The 24,919-nt window shown below is 53.0% G+C and overlaps 1 protein-coding gene across 5 annotated transcripts in view; it reads left to right on the top strand.

The window, feature by feature from the left end:
• FGFR1 (fibroblast growth factor receptor 1) overlaps positions 1 to 24,919 on the top strand; it is a 73,993-nt gene that overhangs the window by 14,740 nt on the left and 34,334 nt on the right. For 3 of the 5 annotated variants that reach the window (XM_024207148.2, XM_024207145.2, XM_024207147.2), the window contains exons 3-4: positions 19,388 to 19,651; positions 23,027 to 23,110. In XM_024207148.2, the coding sequence (XP_024062916.1) occupies positions 19,388 to 19,651; positions 23,027 to 23,110 (348 nt within the window). The remainder of the gene's footprint in view (positions 1 to 19,387; positions 19,652 to 23,026; positions 23,111 to 24,919) is intronic. The other 2 variants (XM_024207150.2, XM_024207149.2) reach the window with 1 other exon arrangement.

Below are 24,919 nucleotides of genomic sequence, written 5' to 3'. Positions count from 1 at the left end.
GGATTTGGGTGCCTAACCCCCTTTGGCTGCTTTGCAAATCCCAGCCTAGCATGAACAGCCGTGGTGCACTGGCTAGCATACCGATTTCGGCACCAATGTGTCCCAGTGATGGGAGCTCTAGAATGCTACAGAGAGAGATACTGACAACAGTCGTGCATGGTAATGGCCTCAACCTTTCCCTACAGGATGATGCAAGCCAAGGAGCTGGCATCCTGGCACTCCCATCCCCGTACTGCCTTCCAGACAGTAGTAACTGGCTCTGGAGCCAGAGGCCACCCTTGCTGCCTCAGCACAGAGCCCAGAGGTGCCACAAACCATGGCAAACTTTGAGCTCTCCTCTTGGCATTTTAACTTCCTTTGCTTTTTTTTTCCACACCAATATGCACTTGTCTTGAATAAACAGGGTTCTGCTTAGAAAGCCGCCCGTCCCCTGAGACGTTTCCTAGAGAGCTTTGGAATATGATTGAAACTCCCCCAGGCGTGTGAGGGGTGGCCAGGACTGGCTCTCCTTAGTCCCAGAGACAAGCCGTGCGCCTGACTCCATGGGGCGTGGAGACCGTGACAGTACATGGGATGTAGCTTGCTGGGTTTGGAGTGACCGGGCTGTGTTGGGAATCAGACTGGCTGTTGCATTATGAGGGTACGGCAGGAGGCTGGGAGATGGGCTTCTTAACTTCTGAGAGCTTAATGAGGATTCCAGGGCAGACTCCCCTTCCCCTTCCCCTGCCCCAGTCTGCTCCGTTGTCTTCAGATGCTCTTGAGCTGCAGTTTAGTCAGAGCAAGCGACTAGCAAATGGGCACCGAGCTTTAGCCTTTCCCGGTACCATCACTCGGAGGCTGTTCACAGAGAAAACCATTCTCTGTCCATGTGGACTCCGCGTTGGGAAGTGGTTGTACCTAGCCTGGTCCTGCTCCCAGTGCGGATGGACTCTCAAATATCCGGTAGGAGAGGGTCAGTAAGATCCACATGTACATACATTTTACCTGCCTTTTGCACTGCTCTCTGCCAGGAGGGGGTTTGTACAGCCTGAGTAGATTGTTTGGAAAGCCCGCGCTCCTCCAGGCTGGCGTCTGGTCTAACCAGGGAGGTGCATTCAGGCAGTGTAGGATAGCTCTCAGGCGGGGGGGCGGAGGGAGGGCCCTGTGCTAAAGGCACAGGTAGGCAAATTGTGGCTGCAGCGGGAGCTGCTGAGTGCTCAGTGTTATGGATAACCAGGCCGCTTATTTAGGTGCCAAAGGAGGACTTGGGAACCTAACTTTAGGCACCCATTTGAGCAACAACAGCAGTTCCCTGGGTTCTATCCCCAGCTCCTTCCCTGGGTCAGTGCTTAGTGCTGAGCAGGTCCCCTCCCCTCTGTGTGTCTGGATCCCTGCCTAGCGACCAGCGGAGCTGAGGCTGAGCTCAGGAAGTCTGTGGAACGCTTTGGATCCAGTGGGGTCTCACTGCTGCTGTCCTGTGCAAGGCCGCGGTGGCAGCTACCCGGTTCTCCGCTAACAGGCCAGGAAGGAGATGGGTCCCGATCATTTTCTCCCTTTTTAGTTTGTGTTTTTGAAGCAGCTGCCCAGGCTGTGGGCGCTGGTGGGTGGAGCTGGCTGGGCCTGCTGCGGGAAGAGACTCTTCCACTCTCGTTTCCTTCCTGTGCCCACAGGCCATGTGCCGGGTTGCCAGCCCCACAGCCACTGTCCTCTCACCCTGCAGGAAGCAGCTGGGCAGGCCAGGGTGTGCCAGGCCCATGGCAAACGGCGAGTGTTAATGGTGAGAAAATGGGCGACAGGCAGGCAACTGAATTGTTTATTTTTTAACTAGTGCGGTGTTTTGCAGGCCTGGTAGGTGCCACCCGGGGAGCAGCGAGTGACTGAGTCCCATTCATTGCAAAGGCAGCAGCTTTTCTGGACTCCGTTTTTTATGTTTATAGGGTTTCAGTTTACATCTGTTTTAGAGGCATCGACACTCCCTTCTCGGAGATGTAATAATCCCCAGGGCTGGTGCTGGGAGAGCAGCTTCTGCTATAGCAGGAGAGAAAGGTTTTTAAGTCTCCAACCCTCCTCCTCGTTGAGTCTGGTGAAATTCTGCCTTTGTCAGGGCTCCCGCCAGTTACTGAAAAATCTGCAGCAAATAAAATCTTAATGGGCACTTACTGCCTTTTATAGTTCCCTAAATTTGGAGGTGGTAAAACATCTAGTTAAAGGGGAAAGTCCAGGTATTTCCATGAGCAGGCTCAGTCTCCCTCACAAAGCCTGTCTTTGTCTTCAGGTTAAATGAAAACCTGCAGAAACTCACAGAGGTTTATTTTCCCCAACGTGTTAGTGTCGTCCTCCACCATTTACACTCCCGGTCTGAAGTCTGTCTAATCCGTGTGTCCAGCGTATGCCTAAAGCTCCTCCCTCACTCCCAGGGGTTTTGTACTGTGCCTGTCACTGTGGTATCAAGCACTGTCCAATTCAGAAGCACAGACCCAGGAACAGGACCCAGATCTCCAGAGTCCCAGTCCAGTGCCTGATCCTCCTGCCCATCCATCCTCTCTTGAGCATGCCCACAGGGGGCTATTGTTTTGCCTTTCCCCGGGGATATTTTGGGGTGTTTTTTCCCTTAGTATTTGAATCCTCTTTCCCTCTCCGACTCCTCCCTCCCTCCCTCTCGGGGTTTGTGCTTTCCTTAGGGCAGAGATTCTGCTAGTAGCATGTTAGCTGAGCTTTGCAAAGAATCACGCTGCCCTTTCCCCTCTAGGGTGACCAGATGTCCTGATTTTATAGGGACAGTCCAGATTTTTGGGTCTTTTTCTTATATAGGCTCCTATTACACACACACACACACACACACCCCGTCCTATTCCCCTCACCCCCTGAGGCCCTGTGCATTGCCCCGCATGCTGGCCCATGTCGAGGAGTTCAGCGATGGGCCTCAGCTCCCCCATAAGCGCTGGATACCTGGGCCACCCGCTGCTGAGAGAGCTGACTGTGCAAAGCGCTGGGTGCTGTTGGCTCGCTGCAGCATTGGCTCTCAGTGTCCAGATGGCCGGTCACTTTAAATCCAGCTGGACCAATGCTGTGGGCTTTGCAGGGCATCGTGTCTGCCACTAGAACTGGGGCAGCACGAGTGCCCTGTGGCCAGCACTTCCATTGTATCCCCTCTCCCCTTGGCAGCAAGGAGGGTAGACGTGTCCATTTTCTTCTGCAGACACTAGCCCAGCTGGCTAAAAGGCTAAGCTCCCCCAGCTCCACCTGCAAGGGCTCTCTTGCAGGGGGGCGGGGAGCATTATCTCGCTGGTGTCTGGCAGTGGGAGAGGAAGCCAATCTTCCAGCCTCGTTGTCTGGCTCTTCCCTGGAAAGCTGCCTGAGCACAGAGTTACAGCTCCTTTGCTCTTCCCCACGCCCTGCCAGGGAGTGTTTTTGGCAGGGGGTGGGGGTGGGGGGGAAGTTCATCTTCGACCCCCCAGCTCAGAGCACAGAGGCCATGGATAATCTCCAGGCAGTGAGGCAGATGAAGCCCTTGCTGTGGGTGGTGGCACCTCCACAGATACGTTTCCCATAATCCCTGTTCCTTAACTCTGCACTTCTAGCTCCGTCAGTGAGTGACCTGGAGCGGCAGGATGGCAGGATGTATTGGGGCTTAGGTGAGGGACAGCTCTGGGGCAAGCCAGCGCCAATGGGAACCGTAGTCACCTGGCTGTCTGCAGTGTGATGGTTAGGGTGACCAGACAGCAAGTGTGAAAAATCAGGACGGGGGGTGGGGGGTAATAGGAGCCTATATAAGAAAAAGATCCAAAAATCGGGACTGTCCCTACAAAATCGGGACATCTGGTTACCCTAGTGATGGTTCAGCTCCATAGCGCATGCAATGGGAACCATAACCATTACCAGCAAGCCCCCTCCCCGCAGAGGCTATGACATCTCATGTTCTGGGATGGTGCCAGTGGAGTTCGTCTGCCTGCAGTGCTTTCTGGGTGGGGTTTTGGCTCTCCGTGTTGTGCTCCCTCTGCATTTCTTTCCCATTAGATCCACTCCCACCCTGCCAGCCAGAGCCCTAAAGTCAACAAGCTGGAAGGAATTTCACAGGACAGTGGATGTTCGCAGAGGGAGTGGCTGGCACTGACCAGCTGGAGTCAAGTGAGACTCCTGCAGGGTGGCTTATGGGCCTGTCCAGGGCTGTCTCCCTTCAGGGGCTGGTGAGTTGCTCCAGAGCAGTTGGGGATGTTTCTGTTGGTGCAGAATTGCCCTACAACCCGGCAGGAGCGTCTTCGCGGGGCCGTGAGTCACACTCTCCTCTCTCACACTGGTGTAAATCGCAGGGAGCACCAGGGACTTTTTGGAGTTGCCCTAGATACGCCCTGGACAGAGAACAGTGACTCCCAGCTCTAGCTCTCCTGGCTGCTCTTTCTGACTGTGGTAGCGAGTTGGGTTCCCCTTAGCCTCAAGGTCTGGGCGGGGAGGTGTCTCTGAGCCCAGCAGAGCTCAGCCAGCAGGTCCAGGAGGCCAGTCGAGGCAGGATGTAGCAAGTGATGGTTTGTGTCTGGTGCTGTGATTAATTGCTGAGCTCCGGGGGAAGAAGATGAGTGGGGGGAGCTATTATTGCGCAGTGCACGGCCCGAGGTCAGAGATCATATTTAGCAGCTGGGGCACTGTTTTTACAACGCGCAGTTCCCCCGAGGGAGGCAGAGGGATCAGGTTTATCCCAGCAGCTCCTCACTGGAGTCTTACAAACAACAGAAAAAGTTCCTCTGCCCTGCAGCAAAGCCTCCTGCGCTTGGACTGATGGCAGTGGACCCCTCGGAGGGGCTGGGGTACCGCAGCCACCCGCTCTGTAGGCTGCACAGAGACAGGGGAAGCACTTTAGTGCACTGGAAATGAACAGGAGAAGATTTATTGGGAAGGGACACCCCCAGCTATCTCAGCAGCTACCGGCATCCCAGAGGAGGCCTGCTCCCTCCAGGGCACACAGCTCACCATGTTCTCCGCTCTGGGGTCGAACTGTGCCCCCCCTCTCCAATTTTAATGGGGTGACAACTGGCATCTTATGGGATTTGCCTGGAACCAAAGCATTTAAGGGACAGTGAAATCCAGTTAGTATCTGGGCTGTGTCTAACCCCTCTGCTCACCACGTTGAAACAGGTAGAGAAATACAAGGATAATGAGCACCCAGGAGACAGACCCTGGGAAACAGCTTTCACCTGGGAAACAGTTTCCCCAGCTCCTGTCCTGGACTCTCCCCTCTGTACCTGCAGCCTGGACCCCACCCTCTCTTCTCTGGGCTGCCATTCCAACACTTCACTGAGAAAGAAGGAATGGAGAGTCCTGATAAAAGATGAAGGGTCCTGCTCTCCTAGCAAACCCATCCTGGATCGCAGAGCAGTGCTGCTGAAGACACTCTGCCTTTCAGTGCCCCGTCCCAATGCAGCCTGGCCTGGCCAGAGCTGGTGAGAGGGGAAGCTTGGGCAAGCTTGTTAATGAACTTAGTGCAGGTAGCTGCTTTTGTGCTCCTGAGGAACTGAGAATATAAAACATAAGCTGTGTTGGGCTGGAGGGTTTCCAGGGAGTTCACTCAGCTTCTCCTCCCAGACTCTTAGTGCTTTGCAACCGGGCGCCTGTGACTGTGAGTCAGTGCCGCAGCTCCTCTCTGCCCACAAGGCGCAGTGAGTCAGAGATGCAAGGGAGGAGATTCATGGTGTGTGTCATGGACCAAAAGGCACCTGCTATGAGCAATTAATTTTAAACCATTATAAATTGTAACAGCAAATAGCAGAGCATCCTCCCCGCTCCCAGGAGAGCCCGGAAAGAAGTCCCAGTTCCCTGCTTTCCCTGCAGTCTGAGCAAAACCCAGGGACGGAGCTGTAAGTGGAGAGGGTGCCTGCCTTTGGAAGTGGAGTGGAATTGCCTCAAGGGTTTTTAATCACTGATTTCCACCTCCCTCCCCTTCCTTGGTTACTGCTTGGCCTGTTCCTTTGGGCTAATTCCATTGTTCAGCTGGTGATGGGACCCAGGGATTTGGGGTGGGTTTGCTAGATTCTGAAGCCTGGATGAAATCCCATCTCTGCCTTGGTTGCATGGGCTCCACATGGTGAAATTTCCCCCCTGCCCATCTCCCTTCCACAGGCCTCTTGGCTTAATGATCAGCCTTCAATTACTCCCTTTTTAAGCCTGTCCAGGGGCTTTGGGAAACTGCTCCCATCTGTTTGTTATGTAAAGTCCCACCATTTGCAAGTGCCAGTTGCATGGTTCCTTCCCTTCTGAATGTCCCTCAGGTGTCAGCAGGCTGGGTGACCTTCTGCATTCGCACCCTACTGAGGAGAGGAGAGCTGGGGCCTTTCTGGGACACTGGGTTGCTGGAAACAGGCAGGTCTTCAAGGTCACTGCGGTGTCTCAGGAGGGCTGGCATCCCTCCTTCAGCCACATTCCTGACACTGGATCCCCACCTATCCGTGCAGTGCAGGTGGGACACGTTGCTGCAGCCCTTTGCCCAATATAAACATCAGGAGAACAAAGGCCTCACTGGGACACCCCCTCCAGTGCTGCACATTTCCAGTTCCCACCAGGTAAAGCTCTAGGCCCGGAGTTAATGTTTCACAGAAAAGCCATGAATTATTGCCCTAAAAGGATCCATCTCAGGGATCTTTAATGCTGCTCCTGCTTGCCAGGACCATAGCAAGTGCACAAAGGGGAGAGGAATGAAAGCGGCGCAGCCAGGGATTGCCGTGTCAGTCTCAGAGCTCAGTGCAAGCTTTTATTTTGAGTAGCTTCCTTCTCAAAAGGGTCCCAGCGGCTAGAGGGATCTGGAGGAGGATGCTCGCATCCCAGGGGAATGGTACAGGTTTATTCCGGCTGGCTTTGCAAAGACACTGAGATGCCTGTTAATTAAATGCTGCTTCATCTCATACAAAATGTAGGAATCCCAGGAGGACAAGAGTATTAACTTCCTTCCCCCAGGGATTGTGGAGGCACCACTGTTTTGAGGCACGTTGATTTTATAAATGTTTATAAACGTCCATCAAACTCTCTTCTTCTGGGCCTAATGTGCGAACAGCTGCCACATTCCTTCCCAGAGGTGGCAACATTTCAGTGGTGGGTGAGACATCACCAGGCTGAGTGAATGAACATCCATGAATTGCTGTGAGGCCGTGGGTGGGGAAGATGCTGCAACAGGAAAAGGTGGGAAGTTGTTTCTGCTGTTTGGTGCTGCATAGACGGGGTCTTTTCATACGTCAACTGGTTTCCAGAGATAATGGATACATCCCAGAGGACTTTCCCCTGCTGTGGAGAGGAACAAGCTGCCGTGGCACCAGAGTTAAATGTGCTCGGGGTTGAATATCCTCCTGCCCTGGTTACCAATCACCCTCTCCACACTGGGCATGTGTCTCTCCTCCTCTCAAGAGGGAGCCACTTTGGTTTTGGTTCCTCGTGAGGCTCCATCCCTGGGACCCAGGGGCTCCTGATCCCCAAGAGACAGAAGCTTCAGGTGATGAATGGAGCCCTCACGTCAGGAAGAGTGATGGCTGAAGTGTCCCAGTCCAGCTCAGCATCAGCCTGGGTAAACCAAAGGCTCCCTGGTGGGCTCAGGGGGCCGCAGCGCCTCTCCCCAGCAGTGTTGTCCAAGGGAGGTGGAGACTGATGGGGGAGGGGCTGCATTCCTTCCTTCCAACCTGGCCAGGCAGCAGTCCTTTGGGTTCACACTGCAGTGTGGGAAGCAGGGAGGCCATGTGAGGGCGGGCAAGGCAGCATGGCACCTGGCAGGGCTGGGGCTGCAGAGAGGCGTCAGGAGGAATCTCAGCTATTCCACCCTCCGCTAGTTCCGTGCATGACCCGGCTGGTTACAGAAGGGGGCACTGGGTGTTGCCCTGTGATTTTGGGGGCGGGGGAGACCGACACGTTTCCCTCCCCTACCCCCAAAGCTGCGGGAGATTTGGGAATTCAGTGAGCAGCTAAGGCTGTGCTGGTGTCGGGCTGAGCGGGGCTGGAGAGTCTCAGCAAAGGGATCGTCTCTGGAGCGCGGCTTCCATCCAAGGCATCAGGAGAGCTGGGAGGTGTGCTGAATACCAGCTCAGGTTGCACCTCCCCTCGCCGTGTCGCCAGGACGCAGGGAGGCCGTTCAGACTGACCAAACGCTGGGGACCAGCGTCCCCACTGGAAAGGGGTTTGGTGCCAGAGCTCTCAGCCTGCCTGGGTTCACACAGACGCCAAACCCCTAGCACCTGGCACTGCTGCGGGATCCCAGGTGCAGTCAGTGGAGTCTCACCAGCTTGCGTCAGCTGAGCCGGAGACCTCTGGGCGCCAGCCTGACTGCCTTTGCTGAGCAGCAGAGCCGGGGAGGCACTGCCAGTGTTGCTGGGGTCTGTGCTGCCATAAAGCCCCATGCTGGCATTGCCAGTGTGTTTGCCAGGGGAGGAGAGGGGGGGGTCAGTGTAGATAACTCTAAAGGTGTAACTCCGCCTGCACACTGCCACAAGTGACAAGCTTCCCCACTGCCAGCTCCTCACAGCTTTGCCCACCACCTCTCTGACACCACCGGAGTCAAGGGACGCTAGTCGCATCACTGCAGGGTGCAGCACCACAGAGCCGTGACTTGGGGTACATGCTCCTCCGCTTCAGTATTACATTTGAGCCACATGTGCATCCCACACAGAGCCATTGCTTTGCACAGAGCAGGGCTGCTGCCAATGGGGCCTGTGTATTTCCCTCCCCCACCCCTACGAGAACAGGCCTCAGCTTTCAAGCTACAGGTGGCTTCTTCTCTTGTGAGCGACAATAGCTCCTGTGGTTGTGCTGTGCACAACGGAAGCTGTTTCTCCTCATCACACTTTGACAGGGGCCGGGGCCTAGGTGATGGCCCGAGAGTTTGGAATTGAAAGATGTCTGTGTGTGGAGGGGGATGGGAGAATGGCAGCCGTCCACCCCGCCCCCCCGCTGCAGTATTGCAGCCAGGGATCTATTGGCAATCATAACAACAGAAACTTGCAGGGTGTGTGTGTGTGGGGGGGGGTTGTTTGGGAAGTGTGTAGTGAATCTGTGCTTGGACACCCCCCCCCCAGCATGCCCACAGGCAGCCTTAAGGAACTGCAAAAAAATAAATAAATAGAGAGAAACTTTTGAAATCAGAGAGAAGCCAATCCCCACCTCCCCTGGTAAGCACTTCCTGTTGGGATTAGCAGAGCTGTTGGGCATGTGTGCACTTTTTCTTCAGGAAATACCTTTAGTAAGCCCTGGTGGGAGTCTCCATGGCAACCGGCAAGAGGACCTGCTGATCTAAGCCATTCAGTTCTTTATTGTTCCCTGCATCTCTTTGTTGGCTGCTTTATTGCAATCACTCTGGCAAACACAGCAGTTTGCACCGGTTTGTGAGGGCTGAATGCAGAACTTCTCCATTCCGATGGCCTAGTCTGGCCCAGGGCCATTTGCATGCAAAATCCTTTAAAAAAAAAAAAAGAAGAAGAAAAAGAGCTGGATTGAGAGTCTGGCTGAATACTGAAGGGCTAAAGGTTAATCTGCGCTGCTCCCTTCCGTCAACTCTCCTACCCTGTGTCTCTCCCCCGGCTCTGGCCTCTTTAACCTGCTGAAGAGTTTTCTCCTCTTGCTCTTTTTAAGATTGGGGGCAATGAACATTTTACTTGCTATGAAATTATTTCTCTCTCCTCCCCTTCACCCTCCCCCCTGAAAGAGACCAGCTCTTTGGAAAGCTAATGACAGCTATATGAACTTAGTGACATTTACCATCTGGCTTGAACTTGCCAGACTAAACTCAGTTCTTAGTTCCCATTCAAAGTAATAAAAGCTGCGGAGAGCTGGGGACGTTACATCATGCGTATACTTTTCAAACTTGTTTCAAAGCAATTACACATTCCACCTGGGCCAGAATTGCCCCTCCTCCAGCCAGGGATGTCAGGTTTCCCCACAGGCTGTCCCTCCCTCACTCGCAGCCCCTAGCCCAGGAATGAGGCACCCTCCCTCCAGAAACTCAAGTTACATTCTCAGACTTGGAATTCAAAAAAGAAAAAGTTTAATGTAAAGGATCTGGCGTTCTTCTCTCTTTTGGTCTAGCCCACTGAAGGGCTGCTATGTGGTTGGATTTGTACCGTTACAGTCAATAATCTCACAGCGTGCAGCTTTTTCATGAAAAAATTTATTTTAAACTTTACCTTTATATTTAGCCCTGGTGTGACCACTCCTGGAATCCTGTGTACAGTTCTGGTGCCCACAATTCGAGGCGGATGTTGATAAATCGGAGAGGGTTCAGAGAAGAGCCACAAGAATGATTAAAAGATTGGAAAACCTGCCTTCTAATGATAGTCTCAAGGAGCTCAATCTTTTTAGTTTAACAAAGAGAAGGTTAAGGGGTGACTTGATCACAGCCTGAGAGTAGCTACCTGGGGAACAAACATTTAATAAAGTGTTCTCTGCAGTCTAGAAACATAGAACATGATCCAATAGCTGGAAGCTGAAGCTGGACAAATTCAGACTGTAAATAAAGTGCACATTTTTAATGGTCAGAGTAATGAACCAGTGGAACAATTTACCAGGGGCAGTGGCAGATTCTCCATCCCTGGCAATTGGATGTTTTTTTCTAAAAGCTCTCTCCTAGGAATTATTTGGGGGAAATTCTATGACCTGGTCAGACTAGGTGATCACAGTGGTCCCTTCTGGCTTTGGAATCTAGGAAATGCAGCTCAAAGCTGGGTACTTCAGGTAGCAGTTTGGGTGACAATACATTTGGAGTCTTCTAGTTCGTGCCTTTTCAGCCAAGGCTCTCCAAGCACTTCTAAAGGAGTTAGCTGAGCCTATGAGATGGGGAAAGACCTGGTTGATTCCCCTCTGGGACATAAGGCATCAGCAGCCTACCAGTGCACATTAACCCTGTGCAGGGATTGTAGGACAGGAAGTGCAAAGCACTGCATCTGACTGAAACTACAGGGCAATTTAAGGAGGCAGAATTTATTTGCCAATCACAGAGTTTGGCTAGGAGAGCAGGGGTAACGCCCTCACTTACAGAAAGTGCCATCCGCCAGGAGGACTGTGGCTTGGCATCTCCTTTGAATAGCAGCAGCGCCGTGCCTGCTAACACCATGGAGGGGCATTGTGTCAATGAGGACTCATTCTTACTTACCAAATTGCCAGCATCACTTCCTGCAGCTCCTAGGCCATCTCCCATCCAAGGTCTGTGACCAAGCCAGTCTTTGCTTAGCTTGTGGGAGAGCTAAAAGGGACATGGCTGGCTGTGTGTTAACCATGCGGTCACGGTGTGGGGGTTGCAGGCTGTGGGTCTTCTGGGACACAGGTGGCCTGGGTGAGGCGTTTCTTTCCCGAAGGGGCATTGATGCTCAGGAAGTGTCTTGACAAATCCCTGGACTCCCAGACCTCAGACTAGGAAGTGTCAGCTCTAAGTGGAGTTGTGGCAAGCAGCTGGTGCTTGAGAGCTGAGGCCCATGCGGTGCCCCTGAGTCCACGCGTTGCACTGCCCAGCTCAGAGAGACCTGATGAATGGGGGGTGGGTAGCTTTTCTCTGACTGGTGTTTCACAATAGTACCTCCAGGTCTCCCCACTCTCCTGAGGGCAATGACTCCCCACCTTTCCTGCCCCCACCTAGGCAAAGAGGGGGAGGAATGCCACTCTGCAGCCCTATGTAGTTTAAAATGTTTTTTAACTCTGATATTTCTTCTGTTCCCCCCAGCTCTTCCCGAACATCTGGGGCGGGGGAGCCCTGCCTCTCGCCCTGACTTGTGGTGCGTGAGTGACTACCGTTGGGTCCGTTATAGGGGGACTCCTTCTCTGCTGCCGGGAGCTGCCCAGGTTCCCTGTTCAGTGCCTCCCTGCTCAAAGGGAGAAAGACAAAGGTCTGGGAAGAATAGCGGGGAGTTTATCTGGCTTATTAAGCCCTTGCTAGAGTGGGCTGCTTGTTCTGGGAGAAGCTGAACAGCGCGCAGTGCAGTTTAGCAGCCGGCGGCTTTGTCCCCCTCTGGAGGAGCTGCACCTGTTGGCTTGTTTTAAGTTACAAAGTAGTAGTATGTATGAAAGAGACGTTTCAGCCCGACAGAGCCCAGTGATCAAACAGGCTCACCTTAATTAACATGCACCAAGGACAAACCAGCATCAGCATCACAGCTCACATAGCAGGCAGGCCTCTCCCAAGGGGAGGGGGTGGGGAACTATGGGCTCAGAGACTTCTGTGGGAATTGTGAGCCAAATGTTCTCATGGGCTGCCTGCTCCTGTAATTCAGCTCCTGCTGATTGCTTGCTGCCTAGGGCCCAATCAGCAGCCTCTTAGAGCAGTGGTTCCCAAACTGGGATTCGTGAACCCCTGGGGGTTCGCAGAACGTTACAGGGGGTTCGCCAGAAAAATTTCACTAATGGCGGACAGAGGACTCCGGGCATTGGAGACAGCAGGTGGGACCCGGTTGCAGGGCAGACACCCTGAGCCCCAGGGAGAGCGGGGCTGGGCAGTTGGGGCCAGCAGCCCAAGCCCTGCCCCCGTCAGCAGGGGAGCCGGCAGCCCGAACCGCAGCGCTCTGCGCGGGGCTGGCAGCCCGAGCCCCAGGGAGAGCGGGGCCGGGGGGTTGGGGCTGGCAGCCCGAGCCCTGCTCCCGTCAGCGGGGGAGCCGGCAGCCTGAACCCCAGCGCTCTGCGCGGGGCTGGCAGCCCGAGCCCCAGGGAGAGCGGGGCCAGGCAGTAGGGGCTGGCAGCCCAAGCCCCGCCCCCGTCAGCGGGGGAGCCGGCAGCCTGAACCCCAGCCCGAGCCCCAGGAATTTGCCAAATCTCATCTAAAGCCAGAACCACAGCCCTCCTTGTTACAACCAGCCACAACCTCACCCGAAACTAGAGGTGGGTGAAAAATACCAAGCATTTTTCACAGAAAGTTTTGAATTTTTTTCACATTTTTCAAAATTCCCCAAGAAAAATTTATAAAAAACTGAAATGGAAAAATGGTCCATTTTCAAAAACTGTTTTCATGAAACATTTTCTGATTTTTGAAAACCAAAAATGAATTTATTTTTATTCTAAACCATTTTTTTTAAAAACAAAAGCCAAAAAAACATTTTACAGAAACATTTTTGGTTTCTGGTTTTTCTAGGTTCGTTAAAAAAAGTTTCAATTAAAAATATTTTTCAGAGGTTCATAGATTCCGGGGCCCGGCAGTTGGGGCATCCGTCACACTAAGGAAATTTAAACTTAAATCCCTGAAAATATTCATTTTTAGGAGCGGGTTCACGAGATTTCACAATTTAGTGAAAGGGGTTCGCGGGCTATTAAAGTTTGGGAACCACTGTCTTAGAGGAATGGTTCCTAGTCAGGGAAAGCTTTAGGGGGTTGTTTTTTGCCCAGCCTACAGCAGGGGTGGGACTGCAGGGGACAGAGCAGAAGCCCAATCAAATGTGTTTCCAACTTTCTGTCACCCAGTGCCAAAAGCATCTGTCTGTCCCCTGAGTTGGACCCTGGTCTGCTGCTGCTCCGTGCCCCCTTCATGGGGCTGCGGGGTCGTCCAAAGCTTCTGAGCGCCAGGCAGCCAGACATCCCCGTGTGACTCCAGCGATTCCCAGTTTGAAAGGCTGTCCTCCCGTAGCCCGACCACTCCTCCACCCTGGCCTGGAGGCTGTAGAGTGCCTCTTGCTCTCTAGAGCATACACAAAGCGCAGGCCGGCAGTTCCTAAGCCACCAGTGCCCACCTCCTTTTAAAGGCACTCCATCCGTCTGCCCCTGAAGGGCCAACGTGCTGTTGTTTTCAGCATGGCAGGCAATCTGCTGGGATGCCACAGGCTTGTCCAAAGCAGTTGCATCCACCTCTCGGATTAGCTGCTGCACCCAGACTGCGCTTCCAGAGCCAGTGACGGGGACATGAGTGAATAAGCTGCCATCAAAATTAAGCTACCCTGATGCCAGAACTCTTCCCCCCCCCCGCCTTGTACCTTCAGTGAAAGCGCATGACCTTGCTGGATTATCTGGATGCTGGGTCTCTAACCCAGCTCCTCTCCTTCCAGAGGGGTTAGCTACCCTGGACATGCTCATTAGCCTGTGAATTCATTTTCCAAGCGTTCCCACCGGGCCTCCTGTTCAGCTCTGCTCCTAAGTGCAGAGATGTGCTCTGGGTTACCACCGCCTGCCTTGCCTCCTGACTCACTGCACTCATCAGCTCCAACTCAGAGAGAACCCCTGCCCATCCCGTCCAGCACCTCTGCACTTTGAGCCTGCGTGGTCATGCAGTTAATGTAAAACAGCCTTTGACTTTAAGGAGATGGGGGGAGGGGCTTTGTTGACTTAGAAACAAGATCTAGCCCCCACTTCCATGCTAATGGCTAACCTCCCCCCCAGTTCTAGCCCCTCCCAGAGAAAAAGAAAAACAAGAGCCTGAAAATAAAAAAGCAGCCTCTGCCCCTTGAACCCACCATAGGGATCCCTGCCTGGAGAGAATGGGTCCCTCGTCAGCCCTGTGTCCATGTTCATGCATCAAACCCCCATGTGAAAAATAGCATACCCGGGTTCTGCATGCAAATGCCCCAGGATATTAGATAAAGCTGATTGATTATAAATTGTCCTGAAGTTTTGTTCTCTCCCAAATTCCTCCCCCCACACCCTGAGCAATCTTCTCACCAGTTCTGTAGGTCCAGCTGAGACGTGTAACTATTTGCAGACTATCGTAGACTATCATAGAATTGCTGGCAAGCTTTCTTGAAATTCTTTCCAGGCCAGTTTTATAGGCAATGCCTTGCCCTGGTCCCCAGCACAAACAGTGCAGAGGATTTGTACTAGCTCTGGCCTGTTGAACAGGAATATTTTCTTCCTGGATAAAGTCACTTTTTACGGGCCCAGAGTTTGTTTAATGCAAGAGGACACCTCCAACATGAACTGGGAATCTGAAGGGTCTAATAATCTCTGTTCTAAATCTCCCAGCACGTACAGCGATCAGATAATTGCACAATAACTGCGGTTGGCAATATTGGAGCAGTCCATGGCACTTCTGGGTGTGACTCCAAACTTCAAAGTCTGATTCCTATCAAAGCTTTTGACTCCCTCAAACCTCTGGATGCACGGAGCAGTGGCTGGGCTTAGACTGAAGTGCTAGCAGGACTTTCACAGACAAAGCAAAACCTCACAGTCTAAGTAAATATCAGCAATAAGCAAGGCACCAAACCAGAACAAGGTGGCCTGGCTTGCAGAGGGGATGAGTGCTCACAGCTCCTCTGTGGCTTCAGTGGGAGACATAAAAAACAGGCCACAAGCCTTCCCCAGGTGATCTGTTTCTATACGAAATAACTGCATGAGATGGATATGATTTAAACTGTACCCTGCTTACCCCACTTGGAGAACAGATGCTAACACAGTTTTGGGGCAAAAAAGATAATAGGGGAAAGTGTCTTCTTCTTAGTGTTACTGTCACATGTAGGAGCCCTGGCCATGGAACCACTGTGCTGGGCGCTGTACAAACACAGAACAAAAGGACAGTCCCTGCCCCAAAGAGTTTACAATCTGAGACAAGAGATGACCAATCACATGGACCAACAGGGGAGGACAGGAGACAATGTTGGTCCATGTGATGTACTGTGGTCTCAGCTCACCCGCAGCCTTGGCTTGTCAAGTTATTTTTTATAGCCATTCCGGGAAAGGAGGTTTCAAGGAGGCATTTGAAGGTGGATCCTGAGGTAGCTTTGGGGAGCAACTTATAAGCATCCGGGGCAGAGTGGAAGAGAGCACAAGGCTGCTTGTTTGCAAGTTTAGCAAGTGGGCGATGGAGGCTGGACTCATGGGCTGATCAGAGGCAGGAGTAGACCTCTCAGTAGAGAGTGAGAGAGGACAGGTGGGGGGATGACTGTAAAAGACCTTGAAAGTGAGGACAAGCAGTTTATGTTTGATGCGATGGAGTGAGGCATTTTCGTGAGATGGTATCATTTTCTGGAGTGATTTCTTTTGTTGTTGGTCTGTTGTTGTTTGTTATTGTTGGAAAGGAGGGAACAGAACAGCATTAGACTGCAGAGACCTTTGGTGTCTGAGTACATAGATGGGATGGAAATCTGCTTTGTAAGGTGCCTGTGACTAATAATTTGAAACACAAAATGCCAGAGCTACTAGAAATGCACATTTCATGAGGTTGTACAAGATCAAGGAAAGCCAGACTGCTTTCCCTGATTACTTAAAGGGCTGCTGTCAGTCTAAAACTCCCATATTAAAAAACTTTTAATTTGTGTTATTGATAAACTTCTGAGGCATTTGGCACCCTGCCCTTGGTGGTTTGGGTTGACAGCACTGCAGGGCAGACCGTGAATTTTCCTCCCAACTAACCAGTCAATTTTTTTTTTAAATCACGAAAACATTTTGGCTGTTTTCTCTTAAACATTTTCCCCCAAAGCATCTCATGTGTAAGAAATAAAGAAATGCCTAAAAAAACAACAGCAACAACAAAAACAAGACAGGATCTATAGCAGAAAAAAGCAAAGTTCCTCTAAATGGATCTTTCATTTTTTTAATACTAAAATATTATTTGTATTACAGTTGTGCTTAAGAGACTAGGTCCTTGTTGTCCAAGGTGCTGTACATAAATATAGTCTGTGCCCTGAAGTTGCACTGTTTAAAGGTGTGATTTTTAAACCAATGCAAGCCTCTTTGTGGGGGCGGGGGTGTTAGCTAAAGTAATTAGAAATTCATTTAAGCTAAACTAAAATAAGTGTCCATACAAGGAGTGACACCGGCTTTATAGTTTAAAAACTTATTTAAGTTAAACTGGTGTAACTTTGTGGATGGGGCAAAACCATGTTGCATTTCAGGATAACTCCCCAGGGCAGCATGGGAAGAAAAATGCACTTAGCAATCAATACCTCTGCAAGCTTCTTTCAGTGTTGTTTTGTGCTTACATTGCTGGAGTTGTTTGCACAGGGTGTGTGTGTGTGTGTGTGTGTGTGTGTGTGTGTGTGTGTGTGATGGCTGCAGGGTATGAAGTGCTCAGCTCCAGGGGTTCTGGGCAGGTAAGTCATCTGTTGTAAAGGACTTACCTGTGTGGAGCAGACGGAATCATGCTTGTAGGGGTCACACGCTGTAGCCCGAGTCTGCAGCTCTGTGAACAAGTGGCTTTCTGAGCATGATGCTGGGATAATGCCAATGCGCAGAGCGCTCCCACTGGTATCTCTTTATGAGTTCCTCTCTGGGGGAGGGGAAGGGGGCATTGCTGTGTGTTTCTAGCAGTATCCACCAGAAAGCTCTTGTCTGTTTGATGGATGAGTGCACTGATAAATTAGCTTAGCCCTGGGGCTGGGGGTATGTAATGCCACTCAGGCATTGGGGAGGCTGTGGGAAGTCTGACACACACGGAGGAAATCCAATTGACGTTTTGCTCTTGGATTCAATATCACGCTGGTGGAGAAAGCCTCCAAATTGAATTGGAGCCCAAACAGGGCTGATGGGGATGGGAGCAGGTGGGAGGGTCGTGCTCTCGTCCTTTCCGATATTGGGTGTGAGCTGAACCAAGCCTATTGAGCCATGGACACCTAGGCCATGCCCCAGAGAGACACCCTGGCTTTCGCAGTGTCCTGCTCTCCCTGGCAGTGCCAGGTATTGCACCAAGCTAAAGCAGTGATTTGTTTGGCATCAGAGGGTGGGTATCTCCTATGACACCCTGCCTCCTTCACCCTTTGTTCCTGGCCCTGCAACTCCCAAGTCCTTCCAGCCATGATGCCTTGAGCAGCTGTGGGGAGAGGGATTGAACCTCTGCAGGGGTAAAGACTTCTCTGCGGGAGGCCATCGTGCCATTTCGCCCTGTAGGCGACTAGTGTCTTTAGAAGCAATGTCTCCCCTTGAGACTCTGCTCCCCGAGGCGGAGTTCGGGGTCTGGGAGAGAGCACGAGTGGGTATCTGTGTATTTCAGCTGACACTGCTCTCAAATGATAGGTAGGTAGAATTCAGGGAGCCTCACATGAGCTGCTTCCAGATTGGACTCATCTCAAGTGGCTTTGCTTGGAGCCAGGAGGTGCAGAGTAGTTGGTTTGCATGTGAAACCTCTGGAGGGCTCTGTTTGTTCTCACACACTCGGAGGTTGCAGCCTTGCTCCTCAGCTACACCTTTGTATCGGGTGTTCTCTAAAGCAGGAACCAGAGAGGAATCCTGGAACAGTGACCCTGCAAGACAGCGGTTTAAAAGCCAGTGCCTGAGGCCCAACCTCCCAGCCCACACGTGCTCAGACTGGCTCTAATGTAGTTGGGAGACAACAGATCAAGTAGAGTCGGAGCGTCTTGGAGTGAAGAGAAAGGATCTTTGTGCTGCTAAACCAAATGTTGCATTTGATGGCAGCTGCAATTCTCCCATCTTAATAGAGTTGGAAACTTGGATTACTCCAGCCAGCACCTGTTCAACTGGAGGCTCACCTGAGCTGACCCGGCCCAGCCAGGACACTGCTGTTACAAAAGCATTTACCACTTAGCCTCTGCCTTAATGCAGTTCCCTCAATTGATCCTCCACCTTCTCCCCCTTCCTTAAAATGCTTTAAGCGAAGTGATAATCAGGCAGCATGAAACCTGGCCTGCTTTGCTGGCTGCCTTCCCTGAGCTTTGCAGGAAGGGAGAGATTGGGCAGAGCGTGGTGCTCCCAAGGGCAGCCTCTGCATATGCTTTCTCTCTGGTGGGGTTCAGCTACTGAAGGGAGGAGGGGGGCAGGGGAGAGAGTCATGAATAAGCCAAGATTTTCAGAAGTGAGTTGCAATTTTGAGTGCCCAACTGAAGACCCCCTTAAAGGGGCCTGATTTTCAGAAAGTGCCCAGCACCCATCCTCTGAAAACCAGGCCCCTTTGAGATGTCTCAAGTTGAGCCCCCCAAATTCCCTTCTGAAAACCTTGGCCAAAGTATTTTCTTACCCTAAGGGGCTGGGCTGAGTGATGCTTGGTAAAAGGTCAAAGGGCGCATGAACAGCCTCAATTTCCTTGCTAATGTCTGGGTTATAAAATGAAGGTGAAATGCTTAATCCTGCTGCAGTTGCTTTTAACCTCTGCCTCTTCTTCCCCTCTCCCCCCTGCTCTGTGGGCTGCGTGGCAGGCCTGCTAGCTGCTGTGCTTTTCAGGCTGACAGGTAGGTGAGCTGAATTGTCCTTCGCACCATGCCGTCTTCAAGTCACCGGCACGGCTCCACCGGATGCAGCCATCTGCCTGGCAAGCATGGGACCCTGTTGCAGCTGTCGTTAGCTGCTTCCCGTGCCCATCATTGCAGCTGGATTAAAAGGCAACGGCCCGTCACACTGCGCCCCGACGCTGCTTCTCCAAACCGCCACGTCTGGAAAGCTGAGACCTGCGTCCCGGAGCAGGGTTTGGCCTGCAGAGTCGCTGCAGGAGGGTGGCGCAGGAGACTCCCCGCGGGACACGCAAACCCCAATAAACGTCCGTTCACAGCGTGGTTTCCTTTTGTCTCTATTTTCTTTCTCTCTCTCCTAACTCTTCCAGTTCTCCCCAAAGCGAAAATTGAAGTGGAGTCGCATTCGGCTCACCCTGGCGACCTCCTCCAATTGCGCTGCCGGCTACGGGACGATGTCCAGAGCATCAACTGGGTGCGAGACGGGGTCCAGCTGTCAGAGAACAACCGGACGCGCATCACTGGGGAGGAGGTAGAGGTCAGGGACGCTGTGCCTGAGGACTCAGGGCTCTATGCCTGCATGACCAACAGCCCCTCAGGGAGCGAGACCACCTTCTTCTCCGTTAATGTCTCAGGTTCGTAGCAGCCCTGGGGCTGGGCACAAAGGGAAGGGGGGCCCAGCTGCCAGGCTGTAGGGCAGGAAGCAGATTACCTGTGTGGGAACAGGGTGTAAACCTTGTGTGCACACACCTGCAGATGGTCTTATCTTTCTTCTGGTAGCTGGTGGTCTGTTGTGGTCTGTGGGGCACTGGTCTGGGAACCCCAAAGTTTTACAATGGCTTGGTGTGCAGCCAGCATCAGAGCATCCCTGTGCACCCTCCCTCCCGTGTTCTAGGAATAAGCTGATGCGTTCTCTGTGCCGTGGCACTGCACGCCCATACATCCTGGATGCACATTCGTAGTGTGTTGGACTTCTCGTCCCCCTCCTTTCACTGGCTGTGCTGGCTGCCTCAGCGGGGATGGGCAGATGTAGAATGTGGCAGCTTCTTTGACTCATGCTGCAGCAGCTGTTCCCCTGGGGCTGATCCTGGAGTGGTATGATTGGGGATACAAGTACCAGGGTAATGGAAATGTGTTACACCCACCCAAGGACTCTTTTCAGTGCTGGCTGCAGGAGGCTGCCTGGAATGGTTTGGAGCAAAGGTGTTGCACAGCAGGGTGTATATGGGGGGGATTCAGAGCAGTTGCTGGGCTGGCTGGACATGGGAGGAGAGGCCCTAGGGGCAGGTTAGCTGCTAAGAAATGTCTGGGGAGTCGTGAGTGGGTTTGCAAACCCCGTCTTGCAGGCCGAGAGGGCATCGTGCACCTGTGCGTCTGTCTCACGACCTGTAGCCAGGTCACGTAGCAGTTCTGGGCCCTGGAAGGTGTGGGAGAAAACTGCCATGGGGTTGTCTCAGGCCATGGGCAGGAAAAGCCAGCTAGGTTTTACTGGGCCAGCTGCACGTTTTGCTGGCTGCTCTGAGCGCTCTGTCATGTCTCGCGGGGTCACCATGGGGTCTGGTGCGCAGGGTTCATCAGGACACCGCTTGCGGAGGGGAACGCCAGGGAGGCAAATGGGAGCCCGTCCACCAGACGACCAACAGCCGTTGGGTTTTATTGCCGACCCTGGAACAATCGGGCGGTGTTCTGAAGAGGAAGGCTGGGAGCATTAGCAGCTGTTCCCAAGCAGTCAGCGAGCAGAGCAGGGAAGGTGCGGGAGAGAAGGGAGGAGGTGGGTAACTGGGCATTTAGGAATCAAATGAGAATTTCTCAGCAATGCTGGGACCTGCCTACAGAGTGATCCGGGCCCAGTCTTTGACTCCCTGAGAGTTCTATTCTGGCCCAGTTTGCTGCTCCCTGCTGGCAGGTGTCTCCAGTACAAAGAGGGGATGGGGGCAGAACTGTTTGTTTAACCTGTCGGATAGGTGACTAGATCACAGCCCTTTCATCATCCAGAGGATTGGGCGCAGGCCGCCCAGCCCTGCAGAGCCTGTCATTAAAGCTCTCTGAGCTGTTTTGGCCCCATCCATCCTGGGCACCCAGCCATGCTAGCGATAGCCATGGTCCGGCACAGCATTTTCCAGCAGGGGGGTAGCTAGCCCCACTTTGGGCTGATTTCAGTGACTGTCGAGGGAGGCAGATGGTTTTCTAACAACCTCACAAACTAAAAACTCCCTATCAATTTACCCCCACTAGAGAATCTGTATTGTGCTTTCTTAGCCTGTCCCCATGTTGGGTGTGGATGCAGTGTCACAGCCATGCCTGCCCATCACCCTGTTTGGAAAACAGCTTCAGACATGCTTACAAGCATTAGCTAGGCTCAGATCTAGATTAATTATTAGACGGGCTGGGCAGTGTCGAGGTACCATGGTGCCAGGTAAATACGATAGCCGGTGAAAAGGAGCTGGGTGGGAACTGGTGGCAGAGTGGCTAGAACTAGCAGGTCTCGTGGTGTTGGAATCGGAATGCCTGATGGTGGTTAGGAAGGGGGGGCCCAGGCAGTCTGTACTTACGCGCCTGCAGAACCTCAGCTCTCACGCAAAGGTGCATTGTGTTTCCAGCTGTTGTGATAAGAGAAATGCTTAGAAACGTGACCTGACTGTAACTGCTATAGCATTGTCTGCCTGAACCTGCAGACAGACTGAACTGATAGCTCCAAGGGGGGTGAGCTGCCGTGCATCTCAATGTCAATACTATTAACCATTTCCCTGCTGATCGATATAGCAGACACATCCAGCTAGTGCTTATGCCACTACCTCAACCTCCCTCCCTGGGGGCTGAACCCCCAGCTAATCCCCACTCTTCTGCTTCGTCCCCCAGCTCCCTTTCTGCCAATATAGTGCTGTATTGCCAATGCCACAAGGCGTGGCACACTGAAAGCAGAAATGTGGACATTACATTGAATTCAGTATGAAAATCGGCAGGACCAGGCTCCTAGCACTGATCGTGCCGCTTCCTGGCCTCCTTAGTGGATGTAAAATCCCGTGTTCTAACTGAAATGCGGCTGCTGGGGCGCACCGGCACTCCTGCATGGTGGTACGCACCGCGGCGTCTAGGGCCTGCGCCAGGGAGTTAGGACAGGTTTGCTGCCAAGTCCTTGGGCCGTTGGTTGTGTGTGGGCGGGTGGGAACTCTCAGCCCCTGGTCCTGTCTCGGACAGGGCTGTTCTGAGCTGCGGTTGCAAGGCCAAGGAGAGAGATGGAGGGGCCAGGTGGGGGCCAGACTTCCTCCATTTCTCCCTGACTGCCCAGAGTTCTCCGCTCCCTCTCCCCTGGCCCCAGAACCCATGTACTCAGGTCCCTCCCAGAGCCAAAGGGAGTGCTTGTTTTGACCCTCCTGGCTTCCCCCATCCACATGAGCGTCCCACTCCGCGCTCCTCAGTGCCTGGTGTTGGAACCCCACTGTTACGTGAGGTGAAAGCCTGCAAAATGGCATGGACCAGCGAGAAGCCTGACCAGTCTGACCCACCCCTGGTGACTGCAGAGCTCTCCTCGCCTGAGCTCTGGTACCTGCACGCTCTGCCCCCTTCATGTGATGACACAGCGCGGGCAGCAAATCGCGTTGCCATGACTTGCTGGTCCCCAGCGTGTGGAATGTACCAGTGAGCATCTGTCTGGGAGGGGCATGCCGGGAAGCCCTCCCTTCCCATTGTCCCCGGGCAAAGGGGAATGGGGAGCTGTTACGTACAGTTCCTAAACTCTGCCTTTTAATTCTGCCCATGGGAGCTATTCTGCAAGTTGCTCTGGGGCTGTGTTTGTATTCGTGGGACCCCCCTTTGCTACTTAGACAAGGGGGGTGAATGGCTCCTAGGCAGCCCAATGAATGTGCAGGACAAGGGGGAGGAAGGGTAAAAGCCCCACCTGGGAAGGGAGTGGCCCTGTGCAGCTCTGCTCGGTTCTTCTTCCTGCAGGATGGTAACTGAGGCAGCTGGAAGCAAAACTGAAACCCAGCCTCTCTTCTCTTCTCTTGCAGACGCTCTTCCATCCGCTGAGGATGACGACGACGATGACGACTCCTCCTCGGAGGAGAAGGAGGCAGATAACACCAAACCGAACCGTACGCATGAGACACGATTTGATACCTAATGCAGCCTCAGGCAGACACTGCCCTCCCCTGGCTGCTACCTCTCCGGGGGGGAAGGGTCTTGGCCCCAAAACCTCGGGTGCCGCATTTCATGGGGTGGTGTCTCCTTTTTATTTTTTGTCATTCACTAAAGCAACTTAAGAGTTTTTATGAGAGGCCTAGCCCATTGGCGGGGCCTTGCCCAGCACTGCTAGGGCCTAGCAGGTGATGGCCCAGGCTGCCAGCAGCCATAGAGAACAGCTGTGAGCTGCATGCTGTTATCCTCTGCTCACCTGTGAATTTCCCAAAATGCCCTCACTGCCCCTGCCTGCAGATGTAGCGGACTGGGAGGAAACGCTCCTGCCTCCAGGCTTCAGCTTGTCATTCATTCACCCAGCCCATTATCCGCTTTGGAAATGTCAAGGTCACCTGGGCTGCTGGAGTGTCAGCGCGTGTGAATGCCTCTGAAGGAGCTGGCCATGTGCGCATGAGCGGCTGGCTTGGAGCCATGCGCATACATCTAAATAACACTCAGAGCCTGACAAAAGGCCAGCAGCTTGCTCTGGGAAGTGACTCCTGCTCCAGCCAGTCCCACCTGGAGAACGCAAGGGCTGGGGGAGGGCAGAGCACCCACCAACTGGGCAGGCCAGGTAAACCTCTAGCTTCCTGGTGTTGCCAATATCCCAGTTAGGGGTGTGTCTACCTGGGGAAATTTACTGGCATAATTATACTGGGAGAAGAATCCTGCTGGAGTTATTCTGGTATAACTCACCGGTATAATTTTCCAGAATGAGTGTCCACCCGGGGAGTTATAGTGCCCTAACTATAGTGGTCTAATTATCCCAGTATAATTATGCCAGTACATTTCTCCAGATAGACAAGCCCTTAGTCTCAATGAGGGTGCTGCTAAAATACTGTGTGTCTCCTTCCCTTGCCTGAAACGTGTTCATGATCTGTCTGGTTGGGGTAGGATGTCTTGTCTACAATCCACCGTAGCTCCAGGTTCCTGGCCCACCTGACTGCAGGGTTAAACCAGTGAGGATACTCTTCAGTATTTTTAAAAGTCCTGCCCCTTCCCTGTCCCCCAAACCCTCCTACTGCAATCACACTCAGATTAGCAGCTGCAGATTGTGCCTCCAAGCTCGCAAGGCAAATCCAGCCACGGAGGAGTCCTGGTCCCAGCTGAATAGCATAATTGAGGCTGGAAGGGAGTGTATCCCCGGGTGCAGGACAGGCATCTCCAGTGACCATGTGACACAAGTGATCAAAGACTTTGTAGGCTACTGGAGCCACGATCTCGCCCGGCGACAGGCTGCTGGCTGGGGCTCGGGTTGCACTGCAGGCAGCCAGTGGCCTGTTAACAGGGCCTGGGTGCTCATCCAGCTGAGAGGGGCTCTAGAAAGAACTGATACTAGTGCAGGTGGCAGCTTTTGGACCTCCCTGGGTTTATCTCGGGCTCTCCCTTTGGCTATGTTGGCCCTTCCTCTCCTTCACAGCCATTTTTACAACGAACCCCTTTGCAGCCATCAGACTCTGTTCTTCCCCTAAGTCAGGAGCGGGGGCTGGGGCAGAGGGATGACGTCCATCTCAGTGTGCCCCATTTGCACTGGGGGCATTGTGCAGCCTGCAGGGGAAGTTCCAAGCCCACATGGCCCGTTGTGAGGTCCCAGTGCCAGCGACTGAGCCGCGGGCAGGGCCGGCTCCAGCATTTCTGCCACCCCAAGCAAAAAAAAAAAAAAAAAAAAAAGCCGCGATAGGTGGCAGCAGTTCGGCGGCAGGTCCTTCGCTCCTAGAGGGAGTGAG

Source organism: Terrapene carolina, unplaced genomic scaffold (genome assembly GCF_002925995.2).
Source record: "Terrapene carolina triunguis isolate 2854851 unplaced genomic scaffold, T_m_triunguis-2.0 Scaffold53, whole genome shotgun sequence".
Taxonomy (NCBI): domain Eukaryota; kingdom Metazoa; phylum Chordata; order Testudines; family Emydidae; genus Terrapene; species Terrapene triunguis.
This window is presented reverse-complemented; position numbering and strand designations above follow the sequence as displayed.